This window comes from Phyllostomus discolor, chromosome 12 (assembly GCF_004126475.2).
Source record: "Phyllostomus discolor isolate MPI-MPIP mPhyDis1 chromosome 12, mPhyDis1.pri.v3, whole genome shotgun sequence".
Lineage (NCBI taxonomy): Eukaryota > Metazoa > Chordata > Mammalia > Chiroptera > Phyllostomidae > Phyllostomus > Phyllostomus discolor.
The window spans coordinates 22,708,468-22,736,160 of record NC_040914.2 but is presented as its reverse complement, the minus strand read 5'-3'; the positions used below and the strand labels follow the sequence as shown (position 1 = coordinate 22,736,160).

At 38.8% G+C, this 27,693-nt stretch overlaps 1 protein-coding gene and 1 non-coding gene across 5 annotated transcripts; one reads left to right on the top strand and one right to left on the bottom strand.

Moving 5' to 3' along the window:
• Window positions 1-4,100: 4,100 nt before the first annotated feature.
• Window positions 4,101-4,202, bottom strand: LOC114511768. Its single transcript, XR_003685737.1, has one exon. It is a non-coding gene; the product is annotated as a U6 spliceosomal RNA (small nuclear RNA).
• A 482-nt stretch (window positions 4,203-4,684) lies between these two features.
• Window positions 4,685-27,479, top strand: LOC114511121 (zinc finger protein 577-like). 4 transcript variants are annotated; one of them, XM_036013237.1, is made up of 6 exons: window positions 4,685-5,056; window positions 6,057-6,116; window positions 9,550-9,735; window positions 11,389-11,515; window positions 11,991-12,086; window positions 17,554-20,799. In XM_036013237.1, the coding sequence occupies exons 2-6, from the start codon at window positions 6,057-6,059 to the stop codon at window positions 18,903-18,905; spliced, it is 1,821 nt and encodes a 606-aa protein (XP_035869130.1). In that variant the 5' UTR covers window positions 4,685-5,056; the 3' UTR covers window positions 18,906-20,799. The 4 variants fall into 4 exon arrangements, with proteins under 4 accessions (XP_035869130.1, XP_028385591.1, XP_035869131.1 ...); XM_028529790.2 differs by lacking the exon at window positions 6,057-6,116; XM_036013238.1 differs by lacking the exons at window positions 4,685-5,056; window positions 17,554-20,799 and adding an exon at window positions 24,964-27,479 and having other exon boundaries at window positions 5,718-6,116.
• Window positions 27,480-27,693: the final 214 nt, after the last annotated feature.

Below are 27,693 nucleotides of genomic sequence, written 5' to 3'. Positions count from 1 at the left end.
TCAGTGTCGGAAGCTTTCACCCAAAAGTCACACCTCACTATTCATCAGAGGTCTCACACTGGAGAGCAGCCTTACAAATGCAGTGAATGGCACAAATCCTTCAGCCACAAGTCCTAGCTCCTTATTCATCAGAGAATTCACTTGGAGAAACCTTATGAATGCCTGAAATGTGAAAAAAACTCTCACTCACAAGTTTATTTTTAATTTAATTTTATTGTTTATTTTATTACAGTTGTCACAATTTTTCCTCCCCCTTGCCCCCCTTATTCACAAGTTTAGTCTCATTATTCATCACAGAATCCGTATAGGAGAGAAACTCTACAGATACAGTGAATGTGGGAAGACTTCTGCTATCAAATTCAGCCTCATTTTACATCAGAAAACACACACAGGAGAGAAACCCCATGAATGTAGCAAATGACAGAAACCTTTTGCCCAGAAGTCCCATCTGATTATACATCAAAGGATTCATATAGGTGAGAAACCTTATGGACGTGGTGAATGTTGGAAAACTTTCACAAATTCACCTCATTTTACACAAGAAAACTCATAGAGGAGAGAGATCATGAATGAAGCAAATATCCAAAAGTTGTTAATGAGAGTGAATAGATTATACACCACAGAGTTTACAGAGGAGGGAAACCTTAAGACTGAAGTAGATGCAGACACAGTTTCTTTTCAAACTCACACCACGCAACTGATCAGAGAATAGTACTGGGTAGAACACCAGATAGAAAATACCTTGCCCAATAAATGTTAATGGATTGCAGCCAAGGAGAAACAAATAGGAAGCTACATCTTTGTACATATTGATCATGGGGATGTTGGCATGAAATTCAGTGACATTGGTATCAGAGAACTGACATTGAGGGAAAAATTCTATGCAGAATCTGGGGAATCATGCTATTTTATGAGGACACAATAAGCAGCATTATAGAAAGTATTAAGTATTAAACAAGTACACTTGCCAGGAAACAAAGCAAAAATTACATCAGAACTAAGTGAGAATATGTTTTGTACCCATTTTATTATAAAAATGATTGTTCACATTTTTGAACTGCATGTATTAACATAACAATGGTGACTTCCTAGTACATGTCCTTAAACATACATAAACTTTCCTATAGAGTATCTGCATTGACTTGTATCATTTTAATGCTACATAAGTTGTAATTGAACTACATGACTCATTATTTAATAAGAAATCTCTTGTTATAGATTTTTTTTTATATTTAGAGAGAGGGGAAGGAAGGGAGAAGGAGAAGGTGAGAAACATCTATGTGAGAGAAACATCAATCATTACCTTTTTTATATACCCGGACAGGAGACAAAACCCACAAGTGAGGCATGTGTCCTGACCAAGAATCAAAATGTCAACATTTCACCTTGTGAGGTGACATTCAACAAACTGAGCGACACTGGTCAGTGCTAATAAGAAATCTTAATAAAATACTGAATATTCCCTCTCCCCACCCTGCTATTTACTAGTAGTATAAAGTGGGCCTGGCAGATTTTGAGCCTCTCTTGAGTTACTTTTTTTTTTTCATTGATTCTGAGTTGAAATGTTTCTCTACATCATCAACACTGTTGAAGTTGAAATGCATCATATACAGTTGGTGGCTTGACATATTTAAATGGAGAACTTGGCACATAAAATAGTGGTACATCATAGAACCAAAGGTATCTTAGCTTGGATGAAATACAGAAGTCATCATCTTTGTAAATGATTTGTTTCTTTTAAACCAGCCAGATATTTGTGGTTTGAATATAATGACTATTCTCAGATCATATACCCATTTGAATTCTAAACAGTTTGAGAGAAAGTCCCCAATATCAGAAAATGGAAATTAAATGTTAGCTTTAGTCCTGGTATTTATTGTGGCTTTTATGAACAAATAAAGTAGGCTTTGACTTTTTCCATACTGCACATATCATGCTTCCCTTTGAAAGATCATCAGCCAAACTTTAGAGATAGTTTTATTAATCTCTCTCTAGAATGTAGCTGGGAAGTTTCATAAATTGTTTACTTCAATGGAGATTAAACTGTAAAATACAATGAGCTTGCTTTTTTTTAAGTGAGCTAAAATTTTTATTCATTGATTGACTTTTAGAGGGAAAGGAAAGGAGAGAGAGAGTAACATCGATTTGTTGTTCCACTTACTTATGGATTCATCAGCTGATTCTTGTATGTGCCTTGACTGGAGATCGAAACCACAACTTTGGCATATTAGGACAACACTCTAACCAACTGAGCTACCCAGCAAGGGCACAATGAGCTTAATTTTACTTTTACAAAAGTAGATTTCCTTTTCAAGCACAATGTTTCACATTAAAATGGGGAAATGGCAACTATGGCAGTTACCCTGTTTAAGGTGAGTGGACTCACAAGAACCTGAAAGTTATATTAAGCTAGAACTCCAATAAGGATAAAAACCACAATATAGCACAAAGAAAAAATGTTACAGATAAATATCAAGCTGTTCTGCAACATATAGGCACAGATTCCAGTGATGTTTTTCAGTCACATTGAACACTATTCATCTCCAAATCACAAGCCATCAAAATATATATGAAGTCTCTTCATTTCATGGGAACCAAGGCATAAGTTTACTGAAAGATCTTTCATACTCCCTAGCCACATAGGCAAAACCTACAGAGGTCTAAATCATCCACATCCATCTTTTCAATAAGCAATGTAGACAAGCTAGTATGCATCCTAAACAATACAGTATAGCATGAGAAAATATGAATCGCTCACATTAATCCCAGGGACACTAACATCCTTTCTATTTCAAACTCCGGTTTCAACAAGTCTTCTACATGGAGAGGGTTTGAGAATCTTGGGGGTGTGATGGGAGATGATGATAACTCAAGTACAAGATGTCACCTTGGTTAGCAAAACAAGTACTGTCTGCATTTTCCAAAAGATTTGCTGAGGATTGACTGGGAGCTGTCCATTGTCCTGAGTGTAAAGGCTGGGAAGTTGACTAAGGCACTTTTGTTTGTTTTGCTCTAGTTTGTAAGACAAAGATTCGTTTTTTTGATGTTGTAAACAATCTTTATTAGTATCATCCATTAATTGCACGGACAGGTATTAAGCTCCTGAATGTTCAGGCACTACGGATCAGCAGTGAACAAGATGAAAAAATCTCTCAGCTCTTCAGAAACTTATGTTCTAGTTTATTCTAATTGTTTATTGACGTTTACTACCTCATCCTCAGGTCTCTTTATGCTCCTACTTTTCCTAAGAGGGTTTCTGGCTCCTTATCATTTTACAATTAAGTGAATTAAAGTTAGTTTGGAAGAAAAAGATCCTTAACTGTGAACAGCAAAATCATTTAGTGAGTTGGGAGTCCTCATACAGCTTGTCCCCCACCAGCTCCCACCCCAAATCACTTTCCAACAAGAAAGTTACTGTACCTACAGTCAGGTAGGTACTTCCTAACTATTCCTGGATATGTTCAAAATACTAAAAGGGGTCTCTGTAGAGGAAGAATCTTTTCGTTATAAAGGCAGAAGATATCTGACTCATCTTCCCTCATGTTTGCTCACTCTTAGTCTTTAACATTCACCCTCAAGCCCTATTTCCAGGAACATAACTGCTACTAGGTAGCAACCAAGAGCTGGTAAGGCCTACTTGCCTCCAGGTTAAATTTCAATTTTAAACCTAAACTTTAACATTTCATATGGTCAAAATACCTACTTGATCTTGTGAGGGTAAAGATGAGGTAAACTACCTCTTTCTTGGCAAGCTCATTGGCCTTATGTCATGTATGATTCATTCCTGTTTCATTATGATATTGAACTGGTAGCTAATCAGATTGGCCACAATATTGAACAAAACCGCTTTCCTTTCTCAGGTTTCAATTTTTTAAAATTTATTTTATAATTACAGTTGATATACAATAATATATTACTTCCAGGTATATAACAGTGATTATGTTTATATACTTTGCAGAATGATCACCCGCTAAGTCTACTACTGATCTGTCACCATAGGCATGTATTGCAATATTTTTGACGATATTACCCTATGCTGTACTTTACATCCCAGTGACTGTTTTTGTAATTGACAATCTGTACTTCCTAATCCCTTCCACAGAAATATGGAACACTCCAAGGAATGTGTGTCATCCTTGCGCTGGGGCCATGCTAATCTCTGCATGGGTCCAATTTTAGTATATGCACGGGAGGAAAGGTGCACTCTTGGAGCTTTTGCTTCACCGTCCCCCAACCCCCACCCCAAGGGAGAGCCAAACTTCTCCATTGGCACTACCCCTTTGGCCGGCCCCTGAACAACAGTGTTCCGTTTTCCTTCACCCTAAGCATATCAAGAACTTTATATTCCTGCCGTTTTACTCGATCTCTGATCAACGCTATAGGTTCAGCGGTTCTCTAAATCCTAGAATGGCCTTCAAATACCACTTTGTCCACAAAGCGCCCTTCATCCTCTCAGGACAACAGCCGGTTCCGCTCCATTTGTTCGGGTTCTGCTCCGGTCCCCTTCCGTGGAACTTACTCTAAGATGAGCACATCCACTTAGCTTTCTTTCAGCCTGAGGCTCAAAGGCTTCAACGTCGAGACCATCTCCGCGCATCAAGAGGGGAGACCCGGGCTGGCTTGAGCTGCTGAGCAGCTAAGCAGTTGGTGGAGCCGCCCCGGCCAAGGTTGCACAGTTGGGGCTCAGAGGCTCAAGTGGCTTGGAAATGGGGTGATGCAGGTCATTTTTAGTAGTTTCTCACTACTTTAAGCTTCCCGGACAAATAGGAGAAAAGGATATATATTACGCCTATGCTAAAGCGATAGGTGGGTCAACAGCTGCTCCGGCTAAAAATAGCCTCCAACTGGGCGGGTCAAATTTTACTTCACAGTGAGTTCACAGAGGGAGGACCCAGAGCCAGACGTTGAGACTCCGGAACGGCGCGGGTTGACCCTCGTCGGCCGCCGTCCACTCCGCTTCTGAGGGTCCCGGGGGCTACGGAGGTGTCGTCGCGGACCGTTAGGCTAAGTGTTTGGAGAAAAGGTTTCGTGCCTTGTCTCCAGCGGCAAGTGGGAGGTCAGTGTCGGGTTTCCGGACTCGTTGGGGTTTTGTTGTTGTTCCAGAGCGGGCAGCAATTGGTGTCGGGGAAGCTGGTGGGAGCCCTTGTGAGGGGGCGGGGTTGCCTGTCGGATCAATTGGGAGGCCGGTGTAGAGGTGTTTTCGGTGGGGCTCCGTGTTGGGACAGTCGCTTGGCCTGTCTTTGTAGGAGAGTCGCGTTTGGGGTGTGCATGCTGGGGACCGGCGTTGGGGGAATTCCGTGTTGATTGCTAATCGCACGCTTGACGTTAGACACTAGGTTTCTGGTCCTCCTGCATCCCTGTCTACTGTATAGTCCTTAGAAAATTTGTTTTCGCGTTCTATTCCGACCCAAATAGTGGCACCCCATCCTCTTAAACACCCTTCCAGAAAATAACTTAAAGTTTAGTATATTTTATTTTTAGTGTTGGGATCAGGTGTATGGGTACTGATAACACTCAATACATGTTTAATCTAACATCATATTATAAGCATTTCCACATTACAAACTCCCTAGAAGTTTTCTTCTTGAAAACTGCTGCAGTTTTGTTGCATCAGGTGGGTGCCTTAATTTTGGTAGAGGTGACAGAGATTTAGATATAACACTTTTAGGCACTTGTGATGGATTTCCTTTAATCCAAGTCATTTGTTTCTTTGACCAGCTCTGATGTTTTTCCGTGTGTGTCTTGAACATATTTATCGTAAATGGTTTTGACGTTTGTTGTAACTGTAAATGGTGTCTTTTCCCACCATATGACCCTGTCTCCTCTTTTTGTTGCTTCTAACTTTACATAAAATGACATGATTCACAAAAGGAAAAAATGAAATTACATAATTACATAATTTTGTGAATCACATAAGTCACAAAAGCAAAACATAAAAAGATACACCTACTTTGTCACCTCATTCTGCTCATGTTATTACTAATAGCTTCTAATTTGATTCCTTGATGTTTCCTGGTTTGAGTAGTTTTGTGGTCTGTGAATATCATTCTGGCCAGATGGCAGATGGATGCTATGGTCTGGGGTATAAGAAGAACCTGAGTCTGCTTCTGACTTGGGTAGGGTAATCTCTGAGTTAGCCTTCTTCATTTTGGGGGGGAAAAGATGTCACAAATAATAATAATAATTCCTGTTTCATAGAGTTGATATGAAGATTAAATGAGCTAATGTACAAAATACAGTGTCTGGCACAAAGTACCATTTGGAGACAACAATAAAAAATGGTAATTGCAACTTACCAAGGTTTTATTCCTCTTTCTCAAAAGGTTTCCACTGTGTGCACCTCCCCCCTGGCCAATGCTTTATTGAAGCATAACTGACATAAACATTCTGTAAGTTTCAGGTGTAGAATTGATTTGGTACACTTATATATTACCAAATTATTACCACCATAGTGTTAGCTAACACCTGCATCATATCACATAATTATCCATTTCCAAATGGATAAAAAATTATCCATTTTTTGTAGTGAGAACATTTAAGATCTACTCTTTTAGTGACTTTTAGGTATATAATACAGCTATGCTAACTGTAATCACCATGCTGTACATTAGATTTCCCTCAAAGGCTTTTTAACTTTAAAATTATTTTCATTTTAAATTTCTTTCTTTAAAATTTTCTTTGATTTCGGTGGCTAGTTTTCATATACTTGTATATATATGTATACACATATATATATTTTAATCCTTATCCGAGGATATGTTTTTTACTGAACTTAGAGAGAGAGGAAGAGAGAGAGAGAGAGGAAGGAGATATCGAGGTGAGAGACAAACATTGATCGGTTGCCTCCTGTATGGCTGTCACCTGGGGTTGAACCTGCAGCTGAGGTATGTGCCCTGATTAAGAATTGAACCTGCAACCTTCTGGTATATGGAATGACGCTCCAACCAACTGAGCCACCTGGACATACCTAGATTCCCAATATATTTATATATTTGTCCATAATGATTTCTTCTTTTAATGTGGGCCTGGATTCTGTTTGCAATAGTTTATGTTATATTTTTACATGTAGAAATGAAAATATGTCTTAGGTTTGCTTCAAAATAATCCAATGGTTAAGGAGGAGTGAGTTGTGGTGTAGGTAAAATAAAGTTAGGTTTACATTAATGGATATATAGAGTTTGATTATACCACTCTTTTTTTGTACATGGGGTTTAATTATGCTGTTCTTTTTTCCTTAAATATTTTCATAATAAAACATTAAAAATTTATGCTTCTGCATATGTAAGTGAAACTGATCTGTATTCTTTAAAAGTTTTTTTCAAATATAACACTAAAAATAAAAAAATACAATGGCACCCCAGAAGTCCCCACTTCATCATATTCCCCCCCAGAAGTAATTATTATCCCAAAAATATCATATTAAATTTGCTTTATTGCTAGCTTTATATAAATGGAATCATACAGTAATGCTCTTTGGTGTTTGCTTCTTTTGCTCAATACTTTGTGGTGAAATTCACCTAAATTGTCACATATGGCAGCAGTTCATTCTTTTCATTGTTTGTAGTATTCCATGCTGTGCTGTACATTTTGCTATTTATAGATGTTTATTTATCCATTTTGCTATTTATAGATGTTTAGGTAGTTATTGGCCTGTGTCTATTATGAATGATGCCAGACAAACATTTTTGTACATACATTTAGGTGTGTGGAAGTTCCATTGGGCATATACTTAGTAGAATTTCTGAAGTGTGGGCATGCTACATACAAGGAGAAGTGTCAAATGTCCAGTCATAATGGGAGATTCTTAACATACCACTCTCAGTAACAGAACAAGGAGACAAAAGTCTCGAAGCCTATAGATTAACAAGGATCAGCAAGCTTTTTTCTGTAAAGGGGCAGAAGTAAATATTTTAGGCTCTGTTGGTTCAGATGGTCTGTCCGCACCTATTCAACTCTGCCATTGTAATTGGAAAGTAGCCACAAAATATATCAACAAATGTGTGTGGCTGTGTTTCAATAAAACATTATTTCCAAAAACAAGGCACCAGCCTGCTACAGTGCCAAGCCCTAAAAGATTATTATAATATAATTAACAAACTCAACCAGTATAAAACACTCCACCCCAAAACTGTTTTCAAATGCATATAGAACACTTACAATGGTGGGCCCTAAAGCCAGTCTGAACAAATTTCAAGACTGAAATCACACAGACCGTCTTCTCTAACTACAGTGAAATTAGACAGCAAAGCAATATCAAAATATTAAATAGAAGATTCCCATTTGTTTGGCAAGTATGCCGTGCATGACTAAATAATCATGAATCAAAAAATATTACAATGGAAGTGTGTTGAACTGCATTTTAATAATAATGCTACATGTCAAATCTTGTTGAATTCAACTAAAGCAGTCCGTGGAGGGAATGTATAGCTGTAAATGTGTGTTACAAATGAAGGAAGGGTGAAATCAATGAATAAGCATTTATGTTTGTAGTTCTCTTTTCTTCTAATCTGTTGATTAGTATTTTGAAATGCTGGCTTCATACAACTGGTACAGTAACTCTTTTTCTGTTGACATAATACTGGAATCGTGTACTGTAAAGATTAAGTAGAACTCAGGCCCTGCTAACTTCTTATTTTTCACTTTATCCCTATGGAAACTCAGAGGATAGAGAGAATAGTATAATAATATGTGCCTGTCACTTAGCTTTCAACAATTGTCAACTCAGGACCCATCATGTTCATCTGTGTCTCCCCCGCTTTAGCTTTTCTCTGCAGAATTTCATTGCAAATTCAAGGTTTCATGTCCTTAAACTTATAAATATTCCAGTATGTATCTCTAGATGGCAAGGTCATTTAAAAAATTTATAATTAGCAGGTCACTTTCAAATGTATATCAAAATTAATAACTATTCTTTTATCTCATCCATTACCCAGTCCATACTAATTTTTTTCTGATCACCTCAAAGTAATCTTTTAACATTGAATCATGATCCAAATAGTTTGTGTGCATTGCATTTATTTGTTATGTCTCTTAGGCCTCATTCTATAATAGTTCCTCTTCTATTTTTTTCTTTTGTCTTTATGCCTCTTAAGATGTTGCAGTAAGCAGTATACAACACCATTAATGAAGGACTCTTGCTTAGTTAGTTAAATATGGAATCATTGCCCCAGTGTGATGACCAAAATATTAGGAATATGTGGGCACTGCTAGGCTTCCAGAGCTACCACTTCTATACATTACCTTTCCTAAAATTGATCTATGTGAGAACTTGGCAGTGGACAAGACCGTGAATTGGATTTTGTTTCCCATCGTTTCTTTCACATTTGCTCTATTCTACCTTTACCAAAAAAACAGGGGGAGGAGGGCATCCCTCTTGTGCGTTTCATATCTCCCCTAGGAGCATGGGCCCCATGATGTAAAAACAGCCAGGGTGTTAAAGATGCTGATGCATTATCAGAACCCTATGTTAGAATGAGTCCACGTGGTAAGAGAGGGCTGTGGTCCCAGGTGCGTGTCTTCTCAGAACTGAATTTGCTTTTGAATCCACAGGTTCTGGTCTATAGGAACAAGACATTTTCAGTGCTAGAAGGAAGAAGTGCCAGGTTTGGGAGATCATCAGTTCCTGACCTGAGATATCTGACTACAGCTTCCTGGGAGGCCCAGAGACACAGGAGAAAGCACATCCCAGAGCTTCCAGTCTTTGCTTCAGAACTTGAGAAAATGACCAAGGCCCAGGTGAGGTTTGTTTTATCTACTTTTTATCCTTTGTTTCCCAGCGAACGTATGGAAGCTTCTAATGTCTGATAACATGGTACAGTGTATGTTAATAAAAATCAGATTTGTCCAAAAATAAGTTTAGGTTATAATCTTAACATCAGAACAAATTAGGCAGTGTGAGATATGTAGGTCATAGGGTCCATATAAAGTTCTTAAGGTTGGAACATAGGTAAGTGACTGTGTAAGACCCTGTGGGTTGTCTTAGCTTTGAACTTGTGTCTACTTTTCTTGGCAGCTGTAGTAACAAAAAGACATGACATGAAAAGTTACATGATTTGCAGCATCTGTAAGGAGAAGGCAAACTAGTTCCTCAGGGGAAGTAAACATTTCATTGCTCTTAGATCTTCAGAGATTTCTTTCTCTAGGTCTTTGGAGAGGTTTTGTAGTAGACAGTGTCCTCACTATCAGTGGTGTAATAAAAGACATAAGGTGACTTCTTTGGCTTTTTCTTATTGTCTTCCTTGGAGTAAGCTAAGGGGCTGATGCCAAAGCAGAACTTGATTGGACAAAATTCTTTAAAAGCAGTGTGCCTTGACAATAGAGCCTTCTGGAAATCTGTACCCAGGAATAAAGCTTGGATTGTGTAATAGAATGAATGAGCTGCTTTGAGTGGTTTCATGAAGTTTCTCAACCAGATTTTTGTGACTGATTTGGCTGCTCCCTTTATACCTTCTTTATCTCAGGTTCAAAACTGAAGTCAGAGACAATTGTTTCAGTCTTTGTATTTTCAATGTGTTTTTTTTTTTTTTTAGAGATTGGAGAAGGGAGGGAGAGAAACATCGATATGCAAGAGAAACATCAATAGGTTGCCTTTCCAACACCCCCAACTGGGGACTGGGCCCACAACCCAGGCATGTGCCCTGACTGGAAATTGAATCAGCAACCTTTTGGTTCACAGGCCAGTGCTCAGTCTAGTGAACCACACCAGCCAGGGCACATGTGGAAATCTTTTTTTTAATATATTTTTTAAAGATTTTATTTATTTATTTTTAGAGAGGGAAGGGAGGGAGATAGAGAGAGAGAGAGAAACATCAATGTGCGGTTGCTGGGGGTTATGGCCTGCAACTCAGGCATGTACCCTGGCTGGGAATTGAACCTGTGACACTTTGGTTCGCAGCCCGCGCTCAATCCACTGAGCTTCGCCAGCCAGGGCTATACGTTGAAATCTTAACCCCCAAGGATGATGGTATTAGGAAGTGGGGCCTTGGGAAGAGATGTAGGTCTTGAGAGTGAAGCCTTCATGAGTGGGATCTGTGTTCTTCTAAAAGAGACCCTGCAGACTGTCCTCACCCTTCAACCATGTGAAGACACAGTGGGAAGAGGCCCACTGTGAACCAGGAAGTGGGCTCTTGCCAGAATACAACCATGCTGGCTCCTTGATCTTGGACTTTCCAGATTCTACAACCATGAGAAATAAATTTCTGCTTTTATCAGCTACCCAGTCTGGGGCATTTTGTTACAGTAGCCTGAGTGGACTAGGACACATGGCCCTATGGTATGTGAAATAATCACCGTGTGCACAACATCATGAGGAAAGTGATCAGGACGTGTTCCTGTCCCTCTTTTCCACATCATCTCTTCCACCTGATTGCCTGAAATTTGTCTTTACAGGCATTGTTATCATTTGAAGACGTGGCTGTGGGCTTTACCTGGGAGGAGTGGCGGCTGTTGGATCCGGCTCAGAAGGATCTGTACCGGGATGTGATGTTGGAGAACTACAGCAACCTGCTGTCAGTGGGTGAGGCCAGCATCACATCAGTTGCCTTTTCCTTCTCATTCAGTGAAATCTGTAGGGTTTCTGAGATTTTTAAAAAGGTTTTATTTATTTATGTTTAGAGAAAAGGAGGGAGAAAACTTCAATGTGTGGTTGCCTCTCACGCGCCCCCAACTTGGGGACTTGGCTCACAACCCAGGCACTTGCTCTGACTGGGAATCAAACCAGCCACCCTTTGGTTCACTAGCCAGTGCTCAGTCCACTGAGTCACACCAACTAGGGTTGAGATATTTTATGGTTTGGACAAAAGCACTGTGGGAGATAGACTTTTATTCTCCTGTTTGGTCCTGGAGTTTGTGTTCTGCCTCTCCAAGTCAAAGACCTTTACTTTACCAAAGTGCAAATGATGTGGTCCTTGAAATACAGCTTTCTTCAGCTGTCATAGAGTCCTCAAGCTTAAATACTTGGTGCCAAGTGTTCACTGATTTCCCTTTCACAGGATATCAATCTTCTAACTCAGATTCACTCTTCTGGCTGGAGCAAGGAGGACCACGGTGGATAGCAGAGGAAGCAGCCCATAGTCCAGCCTGTCCAGGTGAGTGAGTAAAAACCAAGGAAGTGGGGAAATATGGCGCTAAATTTCCTGTCAGTCAGTAAACAGTTGACACTTTTGAAATGTTGTTTAAAGAACTTTTCTTACCCCAGTTGGTGACCTTTCCACATCTCTGTTCTTTATAAGGGATGATTTATGTCTTCTTTTTCCAATTTTCTGATTGTAGTCTCTCTCATCTAGGGCCTTGGTTTCTTACCTGGTTGTATTCTTCCCAACATGCTCACATCTTCCCTGTATTTTTTCTGCAGCATGCTCACTTCCCATTCTCCCCAATACTTGCTATGAAATTCCTCTTACTACCCATACACCTCGCTTTGCACTTAGCACTGCTTTCTACCTGCAGGGAGGGCCAGTATCCATCCCTGACAAACCACCTCACCTTAGTCATTTGAAAATCACACACACCTCATCTTTCAGGGCATTACCCTCTGCTTCCATAGCTTCCAGTTGTTGTCTTTTAGAAATCTTCTGCTTGGTTCTCATATTAAAAGTTTAATTTGTTCTCAAGGCCTAAGCTCTCTGCTCTGTGCTGGAGAGCCTCAGATTGACTTCTGCTGCTACTATCCAATCTGTGCTCTAATTGTTTGTGCTGTTGGCCACACCACTGAGGCAGCTGCCCTGTGAGGTCCCACTTCCTGTATGTGAAACCAGAATCTTTCTTTCTCCCAGATAATGTCTGCATCATCATTGAGGTTATTTCTGTATAATGAAGATTGAAGCTCTCAGTACTCCCACAGATGTTCCTGAGTTGTCCATCTCTCTAGACACTAATCTGCCCTCTAATTCTACATTTTGCCTGCACCTCACATAATTATCCAGGGAGCTTCGTTTTCCTTTAGCTTCAGTGTCAGAACCTGAGGTCTTTTCATTCTGGTGAGTCCTTTTACTTTTTGTGCGTTTTATTTAGGTTCTGCTGTACTGCTCTACTCCCTTGAGCCTGGTCACTTTTGTATTGCCTTGAGTTATCCCTATTTGCTCTATTATTTCTGAAGGTCTCTGCCGTCCCTATTAACTTTTGTTGTTTCAAAAAGGCCTTTGGAAACTTCCAGTCTCAATTCCCACCTCAAAGTGGGCCACTGTCATTTAGACTTGCATTGTTCATTGCTACATACACCTGCTGATTTCAGTTTTCTCTTAGTTCCTGCTGATGTTCTGGCTGCAGTCCTCTAAGGGTGGGTAGGGCATTAAAGGAGTGGAACTCGAGAAAACACGAGTGAATGTTGGTTAAAAATACAAGAGATCCACATATACAGGGATTGGCAAAAATAGGTTCACAGTTGTAATACAAATAAATAATACACTAATTAATAAATAATAATACAAAAATAGACTCTGTGTTTCAATTACTCACAGCTGTAAACCTGCTCTTGCTGACCCCTTTGCTTAGAGCTTGAGAAATTAAGAGCCCAGCCAAGTAGAATGGGAAGTATGTGGGGACCTGGTTGGTAGCTCAGTTGTTCAGAGCATCATCCTGATACACCAAGGTTGTGGGTTTGATCCCCGGTCAGGGGACATATAAGAATAAACCAGTGAAGAGATAAATAAATGGAACAGCAAATCAATGTCTCTGTCTCTCTCTCAAATCAATGAAAAAAAAAGAAGTATGCAGGTTCTGGTAGAAGGAGGGTCAGAAGATGATGTCACAGAAACAAGTGACAGACTTATTCTAAGGAGGAGGAAGTGAAGTATTTTATTGATTATAAAATAACTTGAGGAACTGGCATCTCCACACTTGATTATGTTGCATTTTTATATCCTACCTTCTTTCACCTGGAGCTCTTTTTCTCTCCATAACGTTTCCAAGTGCACTTGGAATTTCCTTTTTCCTGATTTCCTGTCTACTTTGTATCTGCACCGCACTAACTCACCCATGATGATCTTTTATGGTATTATTTTACCGGTGGGTATGAGGCTTGGAGAGAAGGGTCTGCACTTAGTATAGACAACATTACTTGCACTCATTCATCACATCATTTTTGAAAGCAGTTTTTTTTCTTTTCACTTTTGGTTTAATTTTGTTTTTTAATTAGGGATGTGTGTAAACTATATGGGACATTTTCAAACTATGGGATTTGTCTCTGGAGATCTGGTGTCTGATTTGTTAGATATGGAGAGTGATCTGAGCATATGAAGTTCAAAAGGCTTGCCAGGAAATTCTGCCTTGATTCCTGTAGTTGAAGAAGCACCATATTCCCCTGGCCAGGTAGCTCAGTTGGTTAGAGCATCATCCTGATACACTAAGGTTGTAGGTTTGATCCTGGATCAGGGCACATATAAGAAACAACCAATGAATGCAAATTGATGTTTCTCTCTCTCTCAATAAATAAATAAAAATTAAAATAACAACAACAACAAAAACCCCAGAAGCACCATGCTCATATGATTCAGGAGAGATTCACATGTAATAAGAGACAGAAATACCTTCCTAATTTTTAAAGTCCCACTCAGAATGGGCTGACACATAGGTGCATAAAATTTAAAATTTTTTAGCATTTGATTATGAGGCACAGTTGGAGAGGGACTCCTTTACAAAATCAGAGAAAATAGAGCTCCGATAAAATGTTACAAAAAGAATAAAGTGCTTTTTTAGGGAAGCATGATAAAATTATTTCTGCAAGGAGGGTTTTGGAAGTAAATGACAATGGAAGGCCTTGTGTGTCAGTAATATAAAAAGATGACTCTAGAAATGGAAATAAGGAAAGTGATGTGTGAAATTCTTATGTATTGGCAACTATGTTTATAGTAGGAGATTGTGTGAAAGAAAACGGCTTATTAGTTTGGATTTTATGTTAGTTAATGGCTTACAAACCATAAATTAGATTTTATCATTTTTTTGCTAGTTTTTTGAAGAGTCTTGCTTGATAGCTGGATTGTAGCAATAGAAAGACATAGCTTGGAATTTTAGGATAAAGGGAAGATAAGGCAGTAGAATATTTTTTTTTCCTGGAGGGAGAATGGTTCTTCAGAATCTCTTAATTGAGGTGATCTAAGAACTGAGATTAAAGGAGAATGTAGTATTGGTTGAACATAGAAAATTTGGAGATGACTATGTGAAGGAGATTATAATGATGACTTTAGGATGTGAGGGTCTGTACCTATGCTGTCTAGTGTACTGGCCACTGGCCACCTGTGGCTGTTTAAATTTAATTCATGTTAGGTAAAATTACTGATTTAGTGCTGCCATCACTCTAACAATATTCAAGTACTCAATAACCATACATGGCCAGCAGGTACCACATTGGAAAACACAGATATAGAACATTTCCGTCATTGCAGGAGGTTTTACTGGACAACACTGTATAAGTTACATTATGGTTAAACTCATTGGAGAAGGTGATATTTCCACCAGTCAGTACAACTGTAACTCTTCTCTGGGACACAGGCAGATGGCCCAAACACCTGTTTTCAATTTCAAATGGACATATATGTGTCTGGATTTATTGGACCTTGTAAGGTTGTATCATAACAAGTTCAGGATTGACTGTATACAGTATTACTCTAAATAGGTGATTGGTGTTTTTAGGAAAGTTTAATTTTGGTGTGCAGTTGGGTTGAGAGGGGAAAGATTTAGTAACAAGGTGATTATTGAATATTTTACTACAGTAAACTTGGAATGAGATGTTGTGGATCCTGCATTCTTTTTTTTTTTTTAAAGATTTTATTTATTTATTTTTAGAGAGAAGGGGAGAGAGAGGGAGAGAAACATTGATGTGAGAGAGAAACATCGATTGGTTGCTTCTTACAACATGCCCCAACTGGAAACTTGGCCCACAACTCATGCATGTGCACTGACCAAGTATTGAACTGCATTCAGCCGGTGATCTTTTGCTTTGCAGGATGACACCCAATCCACTGGGCCACACCAGTCAGGGCAGATCCTGCATTCTGATGTCCAATCCATATTGCTTATTTGTCCGATCAGCACAGATAGGGTTTGATTGTCTCTGAGTGAGCTTGTCATATTCTCAGTGCATATCCTTCTCCCAGAATTCTAAAACTTGGAGTGCGTGAAACTCTTATCTTGGACCTTCCTCTTTCTCTATCCATTCTTCCAAACTGTCCCATCTGATCCTCTGCAGACCAAATATTTAAATAATGTTTATATGCTCATGACTTAAAATTGTTATCTTAAGTCTAACTCTTTCTCCACACTCATAGATCTAACCAGGTACTTCATAGTCTGTCTTGAGTGTGTATTAGTAATCTCAGGTCTGGTGTGTATCTCAAATGGAATGCTTGGTTTTTCTCCAAATGTCAAACCTATCTCTGTAATCTTCCTCATTTTATTAAGTGGCACCAACACCTACATAAATGCATAGGCCACATATTGAAGAACTGTCCTTAATTCTTCCCTCTTCTACCTTCAACATTTTTTCTGACAGTGAGTCTTATCTTTTCCTCATCTGCACTGTGTCCTTTGTGGGGTTTTTTGTACATTTCTCCTTCTCCATGATAGTTACTCATACAGAAGATACTGTTAACGTCTTGCCCGAACTCCATTATCGTCTCCTCTGCATTCTCTCAACAATTTCATCTCCAACTTATTCTCATACAACAGTCATGTGACCTTTTGGAAATATCAATTCAGAACATTACATTCCTGCAAAAAAATGTTTGGTGACTTGCTGCCATAAGTCTTCCTACATGATCTATATGTTCTCGATTGTACCTGCCTTTCCAGACTTGTCCATTGCTACCTCACTTAAGCTTGGGATAGACCAGGTACATCAGCCTCTCTTATGTTTCTTTATCCTGCCTAAGTTTTTCTACTTCAGGTTTTTTTGCGATGGCTACTCCCTCTTCTAGGAATGTTCTTCATGTAGTTATTTGCATAATATTACTCATTCTTACCCTGTGATGTCAGTTTAACTTTTCTTGTAGATGACTACTTGATGTAAGACTGACCTACCACTGCTCTACCAGCTCTTTCCTATCATTTTTCACAGTCTTTAACTTTTTTTTTTGCTTACCTGTTGATTCTCTTTCTCTTTTGTTACTAGAATGACTGCTTCATGGAGGGAGAATACATTAGTCTCTTTAAAAGTCACACTAAAGTGACTAATGTATTCTAATATAATATTCAAATGTATTCCCAAACACCAGCCCATTTGATGTTTGTTAGATGAATGGATCCAGTCTCTTAATTCTTTTTTGTTCTGTTTCAGTCAGAGTATGGTTTTCTTTCTTCTCTCCCCACTTTTCAAGATCCTATTTGGAAACAAGCCCAAGCAATACTTACTCAGTATAAACTATCTATGTTGTTTCTACAGTAGTTATTTTTCCTTTTGCTGTTTTATAATACTATCTTTCATAGAGCATAGGATACATTTCCATAAGGCACATTTCTCTTAGACTGAGATCTTACAAGAGCTAGACCAAGCCATGGCATTTTTGTATCAAATTTTCCCCTCACAATTATCATGGATGTTTTTATTATTCTTTTTCCTAGAAGAAGTATGGGAGAGTGATCATACACAGCGGCACCCAGAAAACCAAAGCGAGATTAAAACTTTGGAAAGATGTCAACAAAGTTATGCACTTGGAAATAATTTCAATTTATACAAAAGTCTTGTTTCTTTAACGGCAAGACACATTAAGTTTGGCTCACATTATAAAAATTTAAAGTCACGTTTAGGTTTTGTTAACCAGAAGAGAACATATGCAAGAAAGGATTCTGATGAGTTTATTGGCTATGGGAAACCATCTCTCTACATCCCGCATGATAAAACTTGTACTGAAATTAAATACTATGGATGTGTTAAACCCAGTAGCACTAAATCACAGCTTAGCGACCATCAAAAAACTTACCCAGGAGAGAAACCACATGAATGCATTGAGTGTGGGAAAGTCTTCACCAGGAAGGCACAACTCATTAGACATCAGAAAACAGAAAGAGGAGAGAAACCTCATGGATGCAGTGAATGTGGGAAAACATTCATGAGGAAGATTCAGCTCATTGAACATCAGAGAACTCACACAGGAGAGAGACCTCATGAATGTAAGGAGTGTGGAAAAGCCTTTGCCAGAAAGTCACAGCTTATGGTACATCAGAGAACTCATACAGGAGAGAAACCCTATGTGTGCAGTGAATGTGGGAAAGCCTTTAGCCGGAAGTGCCTGGTCAGTAGACATCAGCGATCTCATACTGGAGAGAAACTCTATGGATGTAGTGTGTGTAGGAAAGCCTTTTCCCAGAAGGCATACCTCATCGCACACCAGAGACTTCACACAGGAGAGAAACCTTATAAATGCAGTGAATGTGAAAGAACTTTTTTTTTTAAGTCAGACCTGACCAAGCACCAGAGAATTCACACAGGAGAGAAACCTTATGAATGCAGTCAGTGTGAAAAAGCCTTCAGAAGCAAGTCAAAGCTCATTCAGCACCAGCGAACTCACAGTGGAGAGAGACCATATGCATGCACTGAATGTGGCAAAGCCTTTGCCCACATGTCAGTCCTCATTAAACATAAGAAGACTCATACAAGAGAGAAAGCTGCAAATTCACTGATGGTGGAGAAAGCTTCCTCAGGGAGTCATAGCTCTTTATACATGAGTGAACTCTTACAAGAGCAGAACTCTATGAACACAGTGCCTGTGGAAATGTCTTCAGCAACTCAGACCTTATTAAGCATTGGTGAACTTATAGGGAATAGAAATGTGATTGTGAAACAGCCTTTTCCAAGAAGTCAAGCTTTAGTAGATAATCAGGAATTTGCACAGGGAACAAGCCTTGCAAATGCAGTGAGTGTGACCACACCTTCAGTAATAAATTATGTCTTTTGTGTTACAGACATCGTGTAGGAAAAAGTCCTCTGGTACCAGAAATGTGGAAAAGCCTCTAGCAAGAATCCTGCACATGTTCTGTGTCAGAGCTCACTTAGGACAGGAATGATACAGATGTAGTGGTTGTGGAGGACACTTCTGTGAGAAGGTAGATTTACCCAGTGTCAGTGAAATCATTTTGGGCAGAAATGCAGTGATTGTGGGGAAGCCTTTGCCTGGAGGTGATAATAACAATTCATCTCAGTGAATTCTCACAGGTCCAAAACCGTAGGAAAGAATGTGATGGTTTTCAGTGATAAATTGTACCTCATCACGTGTCAGAGAATCATAGAAAGAGAACTCCAGAGATGTTGGATGTGGAAAACATTTTTAGTAAGACGCGGAAGAACTCAGGGGAAAAAATCCTGAAAGCAATAAAAGGTGGAAATTCTAACACCAAAGTAACACATATATCACAATTTTATACATTAGGACTCTGGGAAAGGCTTCTCTATTAAATGAAGTCTCGGACATAGGAATTGCATTATGTAGTGAAAAATCTATGAATATAATAAAAGTAGAAGTATAACTATATTAGTTTCTTATGACTGCTGTCACAAATTACCACAAATTTGGTGGCTAAGAACAATACAGATTGATTATCTTACAGTGCTGGATGTCTACAGTCCAAAATGCATCTCACTAAGCTAAAAGCAAAGTATTGGCAGGGTTGCATTTCATTTTGGAGACTAGGAACAAAATAATGTTTTTTGTTCCTCCAGCTCCTAAGAGCTGCCAAATTCCTTGGCTTGTGACCACCTTCCATCCTCAAAGCCAGCAATGACTGGTCAATTCTTTTATGACTCTAATACTGATTCTTCTGCTTTCCTTTTCCTAGTTTAAGGACCCTTGTGATCACATTGGGTCCACCCAGGTAATCCAGGATAATGTCCCCACTTTATGATCAGTTAATTAGCAAATCTGCTACCTTGATTTTTCTTCACCTTACAACTTAACATATTCACCAGTTTTGGAGATCAGGATGTAGACCCTCTGGCTTCCAGTGATTTGTGTCCATCCCACACGCAAGATATATCCACCCTTTCCCAACATCTCCAAATGTCTTAATCCATCACAGCACCAACTCACCAGAATCTCAACCAAATCTTAGCAGCTCAAAAGGGCCAAATCTCATCATGTAAATCAGTATCCACAAAGGCTCCGGGCACAACCCATGCTGAGGCATAATTTTCTGTGAACCTGTGAAATTCAAGAAACAATTGTATGGTCCCAAAATACGTTATTTCATGTCCTACTTCCATTCTCCTTTGTTACTAAATGCAGTATATTTGCCCTGACCAGTGTGCTTGGTTGGGTGTTGTCTGGCAGACTAGAATGTTGTGGTTGGATTCCTGGTTGGGGCACATGCGTGGGTTGCGAACCAGGTCCTTGGCTGGGGGCGTGCAAAAGGCAGCCCATCGATGTTTGTCTCACACATTGAAGTTTCCCTCTCTCCCTCCCTCCTTTTCCCTTTCTCTAAAATAAATAATCTTTTAAAAATATTAAAAGTAAATGTAACATATTTACAGGTTCTGGGAATTAGGGCATGCACATCTTTGGGAGGTCATTCTGCTTACCACAAAAATATTAGATTTCATAGAATTCACACTGCAATAAATTCCTGCCCAGCCATTAAATTGGGAAAAACATGTTCCCAGAGAAGCAATTACCTGTAGTAATTATGATCTAAATACATTAACATATTTCTATAGTATGAGGATTTTACACTGTGATTGTTAGATAGGGTTACATGGAATGCTCTTGAAATGTATAAATCAAATTATCAGTGCCAGAAAAGAACTCTTAAATATCCTAAAGGAACATGAGATTTATGCTGCTGGGAATGTTGCCAAACATATGAGGGAGGACCCAAAAAACAATCTCAGAATTTACTTAGAAAAAATTGTGTATTTTCACATTTAAACTTCAGTCACCTTCAAAATATTCTCTATTTGATGGAATATTCATATCAAGATGTTTTCTACATTGCTCAAAACAGTTTTTGAACGTGTTGGTTTTGATGCCTTTTAGTGCTGCTGCCATTTTTTGTTTCACCTCTTCTACACTGGCAAACCATTTCCCTTTGAGGACTTTTTTCATCTGAGGAAACAAAAGTTGCTTGGGGTGAGATCGGGTGAATAGGGAGGGTGGGGCATGGAAGTCATGCCATTTTTGGTGAAAACTGTTGAACACTCAGCGTGGTGTGGGCATGTGTGCTTGTAAATCACTCATCATGAAATGGGCAATGCATTGAAAGAGTCTTCAAATTAAAAAAAAAAAAAACAACTTTGAAGCCAAACGCAGCCTCTCACAACACTGCCATCTGGTACACTGATACTGATGGGTTCCTAGAACACTCACTTAGTGGGGGAAGCATGTACTACAAGGGGCCTGCTCTCCAGAAGATAATTCCTTTTTGTGGGGAGTGAGGGGTCCCCTCTTGTATGTTTGCATCTACTATGAAATTCTATAAATTAACATTCTATTCTGAACATGGAATGCCTATACCATAATGAATCTACATACTGGCCAGTATTTTTTTACAGCCAAGTCCAACTACTTCAACAGTAAGTTTCAGGTATATACCCTTCACCCTTTTTTTTAGATTAAAAAAAAGTACACATAATATATTAATAGACTATTTTCAGGCATTAGGTAATAAGGAGCCCAGGACAGCTGTCACCAAGAGAAAGGGAGTAACAGTGAGCCTTTTCATTGTCCCAGCTTACTGCCTGGAAAGAGATTTCATTCTGTAGCATAGGGAGGAGAAACCCAAACAGATCCCATCAGTCTCCCTGAATTGAGATGGAGCTTAGTGTACAGAAAATGTAAGGTGGCTCAAATTCATGGGGCTCATTACAGCAGAATAGAGAATGCACCCGGAGCATGAGAGCCTGAGCTCTGCAGGGTTCCCCAAATTTTTACATGGCAGTCAGCACATGTATATGAGGAAGCTCCCTAGGCTGGAGAAAGAACTGCCAGAATGAACAGCCAGAACCATTCTTGGAGCCTACACAAAGTTGAGAATAATTTGTGTTTTCACCAGGTGGAACTGAAACACCTAGCATTTGGAGAGTCACAGTGGGACATCTGAAGAGGATTGCCTCAGTGGGTGGTTCTAATTAGATCTTTTCTAAAGGCTGCCTATAAACCCTCTTAACAAAGCATAAATGCAAGCCACTAAAGGACTCATATCCACATAATATAACTGCTTCCAAGAACAAAGCCAATAGTATTTAAAGGAAGCATCCATGGTGTAAATTTAAGGTATACAACATGTTGATCTGACAGATGTATATATTATAGTATAGCAAGATAGGTTTAATGACATTTCACTTATTCCCGTAATGAATAATGAAAACTACACAGAGATGTGGTCTTTTGTGACTTATGATGAAAACATATACCTACAGGTCTTTTCACATCAGTAGTAATCACAAGTTGAAAAAAACGTCATTACAGGGATTAATGTCATTTGAGGATTTGTCTGTGGTCTTTAGCTGGGATAAGTAGTGGGCTACAAGAACCTATATTAGGAGGTGATGTTGGAGAATTATAGCAACCTGTGATCCTGATTAAAGATGATTGCCCTGTGTCATTCTGAGTGTGCACAGCCAATAAATAGTCTTTCCTTCTTCAATTGCTTTGGCTTCCAAGGAGCTCCTAGGTACTGGGCTTGAGTTTATAGGCAACAGATAGTCCGTCTTCTGTTCTGAGAACTCAATGTCCTCTCACCTTGGATAGGTCTTTAATCTGCCAAGGTGAAGTGTATCAGTTTCTGAAACATCTTATGTTCTTCCAGGACACCCCCCCACCAAGTCCAATGATAGTGTCCAAGTCTTTGTCATATCCCATGAACAGGCTTATCAAGCTACCAAAGCAGATATGATCCTTAACTTAGAGAATGGAGAAGAGCTGTGGAGAGACAATAAAGTGCAGTGTTAGTGCTTTTCAGGGGAGTGAGCAACTGAGAACAAGCAAGACGTGAGACCCTTTAAAGTAAATCAGTTGGCCACAGAGGAGTGACCCCTTCTAAACGTGTTTAACAAGGCTAAAACTTAGAAGGTCATTAGAAATGCCTAAGTTATCGATGAGACTCTCTCTGTTTTTGGGTGGATCCAGTGTTCAGTAGAATGCTGTCTTTGCAGCATCCAGACTTCCTCTTATTTTCACTCCTTTCACCTAATTAAATAACAACTGTTCCTGATAATGAATTCTGGGATATTTGGCCCACTGTCCACATGGACTTCTGTGGGCTATGTGAGGTTGTATCAAAGCAAGTTAAAAGGTGGGATTGACCACAGGGGTGGTCTCTACATAGGATAGTTGAGCCTTGAGAAGGGTCAGTGTCTGTTGCATGCAGAATTAGAGAAGGAAGTAAGAGAGGGTAACTTATCTTTAAGTGAGAAGCTGAGGATCCTTCATTCTAATCAGCTTCCCCAGATATTTGTTCAAGACTTAAGTTAGTGTCTTTCCTTGGCAGTGATTGTTTGAGCCTAATGGATAGACCTTCTCTGGGCATCTTCTAAAATCAGACAGCATGAAGCTTCATCCTTGCCTATTCCTATCATTTGTTCCCAGTGTGATGCCATTCATTTTCATGGCCTTAGCAATACTGATTATATGCTGATGATTCCTAAGTTCTGTCTACAGGCCAGACCTTCCCCTTATCCCCACATGTTCATCTGGCTATTTCACTTCTGCACATGGAGATCTAATTACTACCTCAAATTTTACCTCACTCTTGGTTCTTTTCACACCACAAATCTAATTTACTAGCGAGTCTGGTATTTGCTTTCTTTTTCTTATATCCTAAGGCCCTGCACTCCTTTCTGTAAGATTGTTTTCACTCGATCCTTAATGTCCATGATCTCTTGCCAATATTATTTTCTTGAAAATGCTCTTACTTTTTTACACTTGATTCTCTATTCTCTATATAATAGCTATATTTTTGTTTTACTTTACTATTTTTATTATTAAAAGGAAGTAACAGAAGTCAGTGTTTCCATTCCCCTCACCTGGAAAATTTGTAAACATAAAAGTAAACTTCAAAAACACCTGGATTTTTGAAGACATCGGATTTTGACAGTTACCTGGGTAGGAAAAAGGGGTATAGAGGAGAAAAGGGGTATATGGACATGCTTTGTTTATATAGAATGAACAATCATCTGAGTTGGAGGATGGAAGGAAAGATCTAAAGTATAATCTAAGAAAAATGCTATATGACATGGCAAATTTTTACCAATTTTCACAACCACAATCCACAAACCTACAGAAAGTATGTCACAATATTTAAGACCTTGCCAGTGGGATAACTTATGCAGATACACACAGAATGACATTTTAAAAATGAAAGTCAGGTTGTATCACTCTCTTCCACTATTGCCTCCAATGGCGTGCCTTTACTATTAACATACTAAAGAAATTTCTTTCAAGATCCTCATGTGTGAGCATTTCTGGCCTCCTGCCTCAATTTTTATTTATATAAAAAATTTTGAGGTATTCCATACACTCAGAAAAATACACTAATGAAGGGCACAGCTCAATTTTTGTAATGAGCACATTGTGTAACTAGCACCTAAATCAAGAGTACCAGAGTACTGTGCAGAATGCTACTATATAACTATAAAGTGATTTATCCATTCTACGTTTAGACCATTATGATATAATGTAATGTTCTTCCCTTATTTTTTATTTTTCTCCTTTTGAAAATATTTATTTCTAAATCATTTAGCACTTAGAAATCTCAAAATTATACACAAACTTCTTACATTCTTTTTGCAAATTTTCCTGAGTACATACCTTTTATCATATTCTATCATCATACAACACACACACACGTGTTGTTTTTTAACTCTTTACCTTTAAATACTTAAGTGTGTATTTCCTAGAAACAAGGTCATTTTTTTTACATAACTAAAATACACTTATCAAAATGAGAATATTAACACTGATACAGAGTTACTCAAATGTTACTGATTGTCTCACTAATGTTTCTTATATTAAAGTTGTTTCTGGACCTGTTCTTGTTTTCTAGACCATTCTGTTGTGGGTACACTGGCTTTCATCCAGAAGTCAGAGCTCACTGTTTATGACTTGGCTCCACTATGGAAGAAGCTATATGAATGTGCAATGAATGTTTGTAAGCCACTTATGACCATGCCTCAGAGAACTCACACAGGAAAGAAATCTGACAAATGCTGTGATTGTAGGAGAGCCTGTTCCAGCAAGTTGAAGCTAATTACTCATCAACATACTCATTCAAGGGAGAGACCATATGCATGTGGTCAATGTCAAAAAGCCTGCATTACAAAGTCAGAGCTCATCTATCATCAGAAAACTCATCATAGAGAAGGGAAGTCCTGTGCATGCAGTAAATGTGGGAAAGCTTGTCCTTGGAAGTCAAAACTCACTTTACATCAGAGAATTCATTCAGGAGAGAGACCTTTCAAATGCAGAGTATGTGATAAAGCCTTCATGGTTCAGACACATCTCATGGTACATCAGAGAACTCACACAGGAGAGAAGCCTTATGAGTGCTCAGACTGTGAGAAAGCCTTTTCAAAAAAGGCTCAGCTCATGGTCCATCAGCGAGTTCACACAGGACAGAGACCATATGGATGCAGTGAATGTCAACAAGCTTTCATCCAGAAGTCAGATCTCATTAACCATAGGAAGACTCATCATGCAGTAGGGAAATCCCATGAATGCAGTGAGTGTGGGAAGGTTTTGTCCTCTAAGTCAACTCTCATTGTACATCAGAGAACCCATACAGGTGAGAAACCCTTCAAATGCAACATGTGTGACAAAGCCTTCACATCAAAGGCACATCTCATTGTATATCAGAGAATTCATATAGGAGAGAAACCATATGAATTCCTGAGTTGCAAGAAGGCCTTCTCTACCAAGGCCCATCTCATGATTCATCAGCGAGTTCACACAGGAGAGAGACCTTATGGATGCAATCAGTGTCAACAAGCTTTCATCCAGAAGTCAGGTCTCACTAACCATCTGCAAAACTGTCATGCAAAAGTGAAATCTTATGGATGCAGTGAATGTGGGAAGGTTTTATCCTGTAAGTCAACTCTCATCATACATCAGAGAACCCATACAGGTGAGAAACCCTTCAAATGTAATGTGTGTGATAAAGCCTTCACGGCTAAATCCTATCTTACTGTGCACCAGAGGATTCATACAGGAGAATAACCATATGTGTGCTGCGATTGTAAGAGAGCATTTGCTACTTTGTCAACTCTCATTAGTCACTGGAGAACTCACACAGGAGAGAGGCCCTACGGATGCAGAGAATGTCAAAAAGCTTTCTTTCGGAAGGCAGCTCTTACTAATCATCAGTAGACTCAGCATAGAGGAAAATCCTCTATGCAATGACTATGGGAATGTGAGAAAGCTTGAGATTCATGTAGAATAGAAATGCCATGAATACTGTGTTTATAAGAGACCCTGCTGGAACTCCTGTAGGAAAGAAACCTTATAGATGAAATGAAAGTTGTAAATCTTCCATTAAAAAACATCCCCTCATTATACTCTAGGGATTTCACCAAAAGAGAAATATTATAAATGCAGTGATTGTCAAAAGGTTTCATTTGAAAGTCAGAGGCTATGCATTTGGAGCCAACACCTATGGATGCAGTGAAAGTTGGGGAATCCTTTTTCCAAGCATATTTGTTATACATTAGGGTATTCATTCAGGAGAGGGACCCTACAGTTGTGGCAAATGCAGGAAGTCTAAGAAAAAAATCACATTAAATTGTACACAAAAGTAAAAATTTCAGGAATGTGATAATGACAGCATTCCCTAGAAAGTCAAAACTTGAACACATTATACAAGAGAGACCTTATAGATGTACTGAATGTGGTAAAGTCTTCCTAATTAATGCATATCTTCCTTATATAAAGCCTTCATCTAGAGGTCAGAGCTCACTAACCATTGGCAAACTCATATAATACATCAATCCTATTGAAATGGTATGTGGAAAGCTTTTGAAAGGGAGATTTTATACACCAGATACTCAATTCAGGAGAGAACCCAGTGGGTACAGTTAAAGTCTGCCTTTGACCACAAATTGCATTGCACAGCAAAAATGAAATAGCATGAATTGCAGTGATGGTCTAAAATTCTTTATTTACACATCAGAGTTCTTTAGTTGCTCACTAGCTCACACAGCATAGAAACCCTCTTTCCAGACAAAGTAATTTCTAGATTCCATGAATGTATTAAATCCTTAAGGAATCCCATTTCAATTGTACTCTATCAAGTGCATTACTGAAATACTGTGGTCACTGAAAATGCTTTGTGTGGAGGACTGGCTATCATTAAGCATGATAAGCTCTTAAAAACAGAAACAGGACTTGCTCTGTGCAGAGGTTTTAAGAATGCAATGAATGAGGCAAAAGCATTAGTGATAAACCACATTTTATTTTTGTGTTTTGAGGATTTATTTCTGCACATCTAACTATATCTTAAATTATGATGCATGTTATAGTTGATGGAATGCCATTATTTAATTATCAGGGCTTTTCTGTGTTTGATGAGATTTTTTTAAAAAATATTTTTTTAATTTATTTTTAGAGAGGGAAGGGACGGAAAAAGAGAGAGAGAGAGAGAAACATCAATGTGCAGTTGCTGGGGGTCATGGCCTGCAACCCAGGCCTGTACCCTGATTGGGAATTGAAGTTTGATGAGATTTTAGATTTAAGTAATTAAACTTGGATGTTATAGAATGAAAATAATTTCATAAGGGTTTAA

Coding starts and splice junctions, on each gene's coding strand:
- LOC114511121 (XM_036013236.1), top strand. CDS start 6,006: ATGTTTCCTGGTTTGAGTAGTTTTGTGGTCTGTGAATATCATTCTGGC. Junction 6,117..9,549: donor TGAGTCTGCTTCTGACTTGG/GTAGGGTAATCT, acceptor TTGAATCCACAG/GTTCTGGTCTATAGGAACAA. Junction 11,516..11,990: donor CAGCAACCTGCTGTCAGTGG/GTGAGGCCAGCA, acceptor TCCCTTTCACAG/GATATCAATCTTCTAACTCA.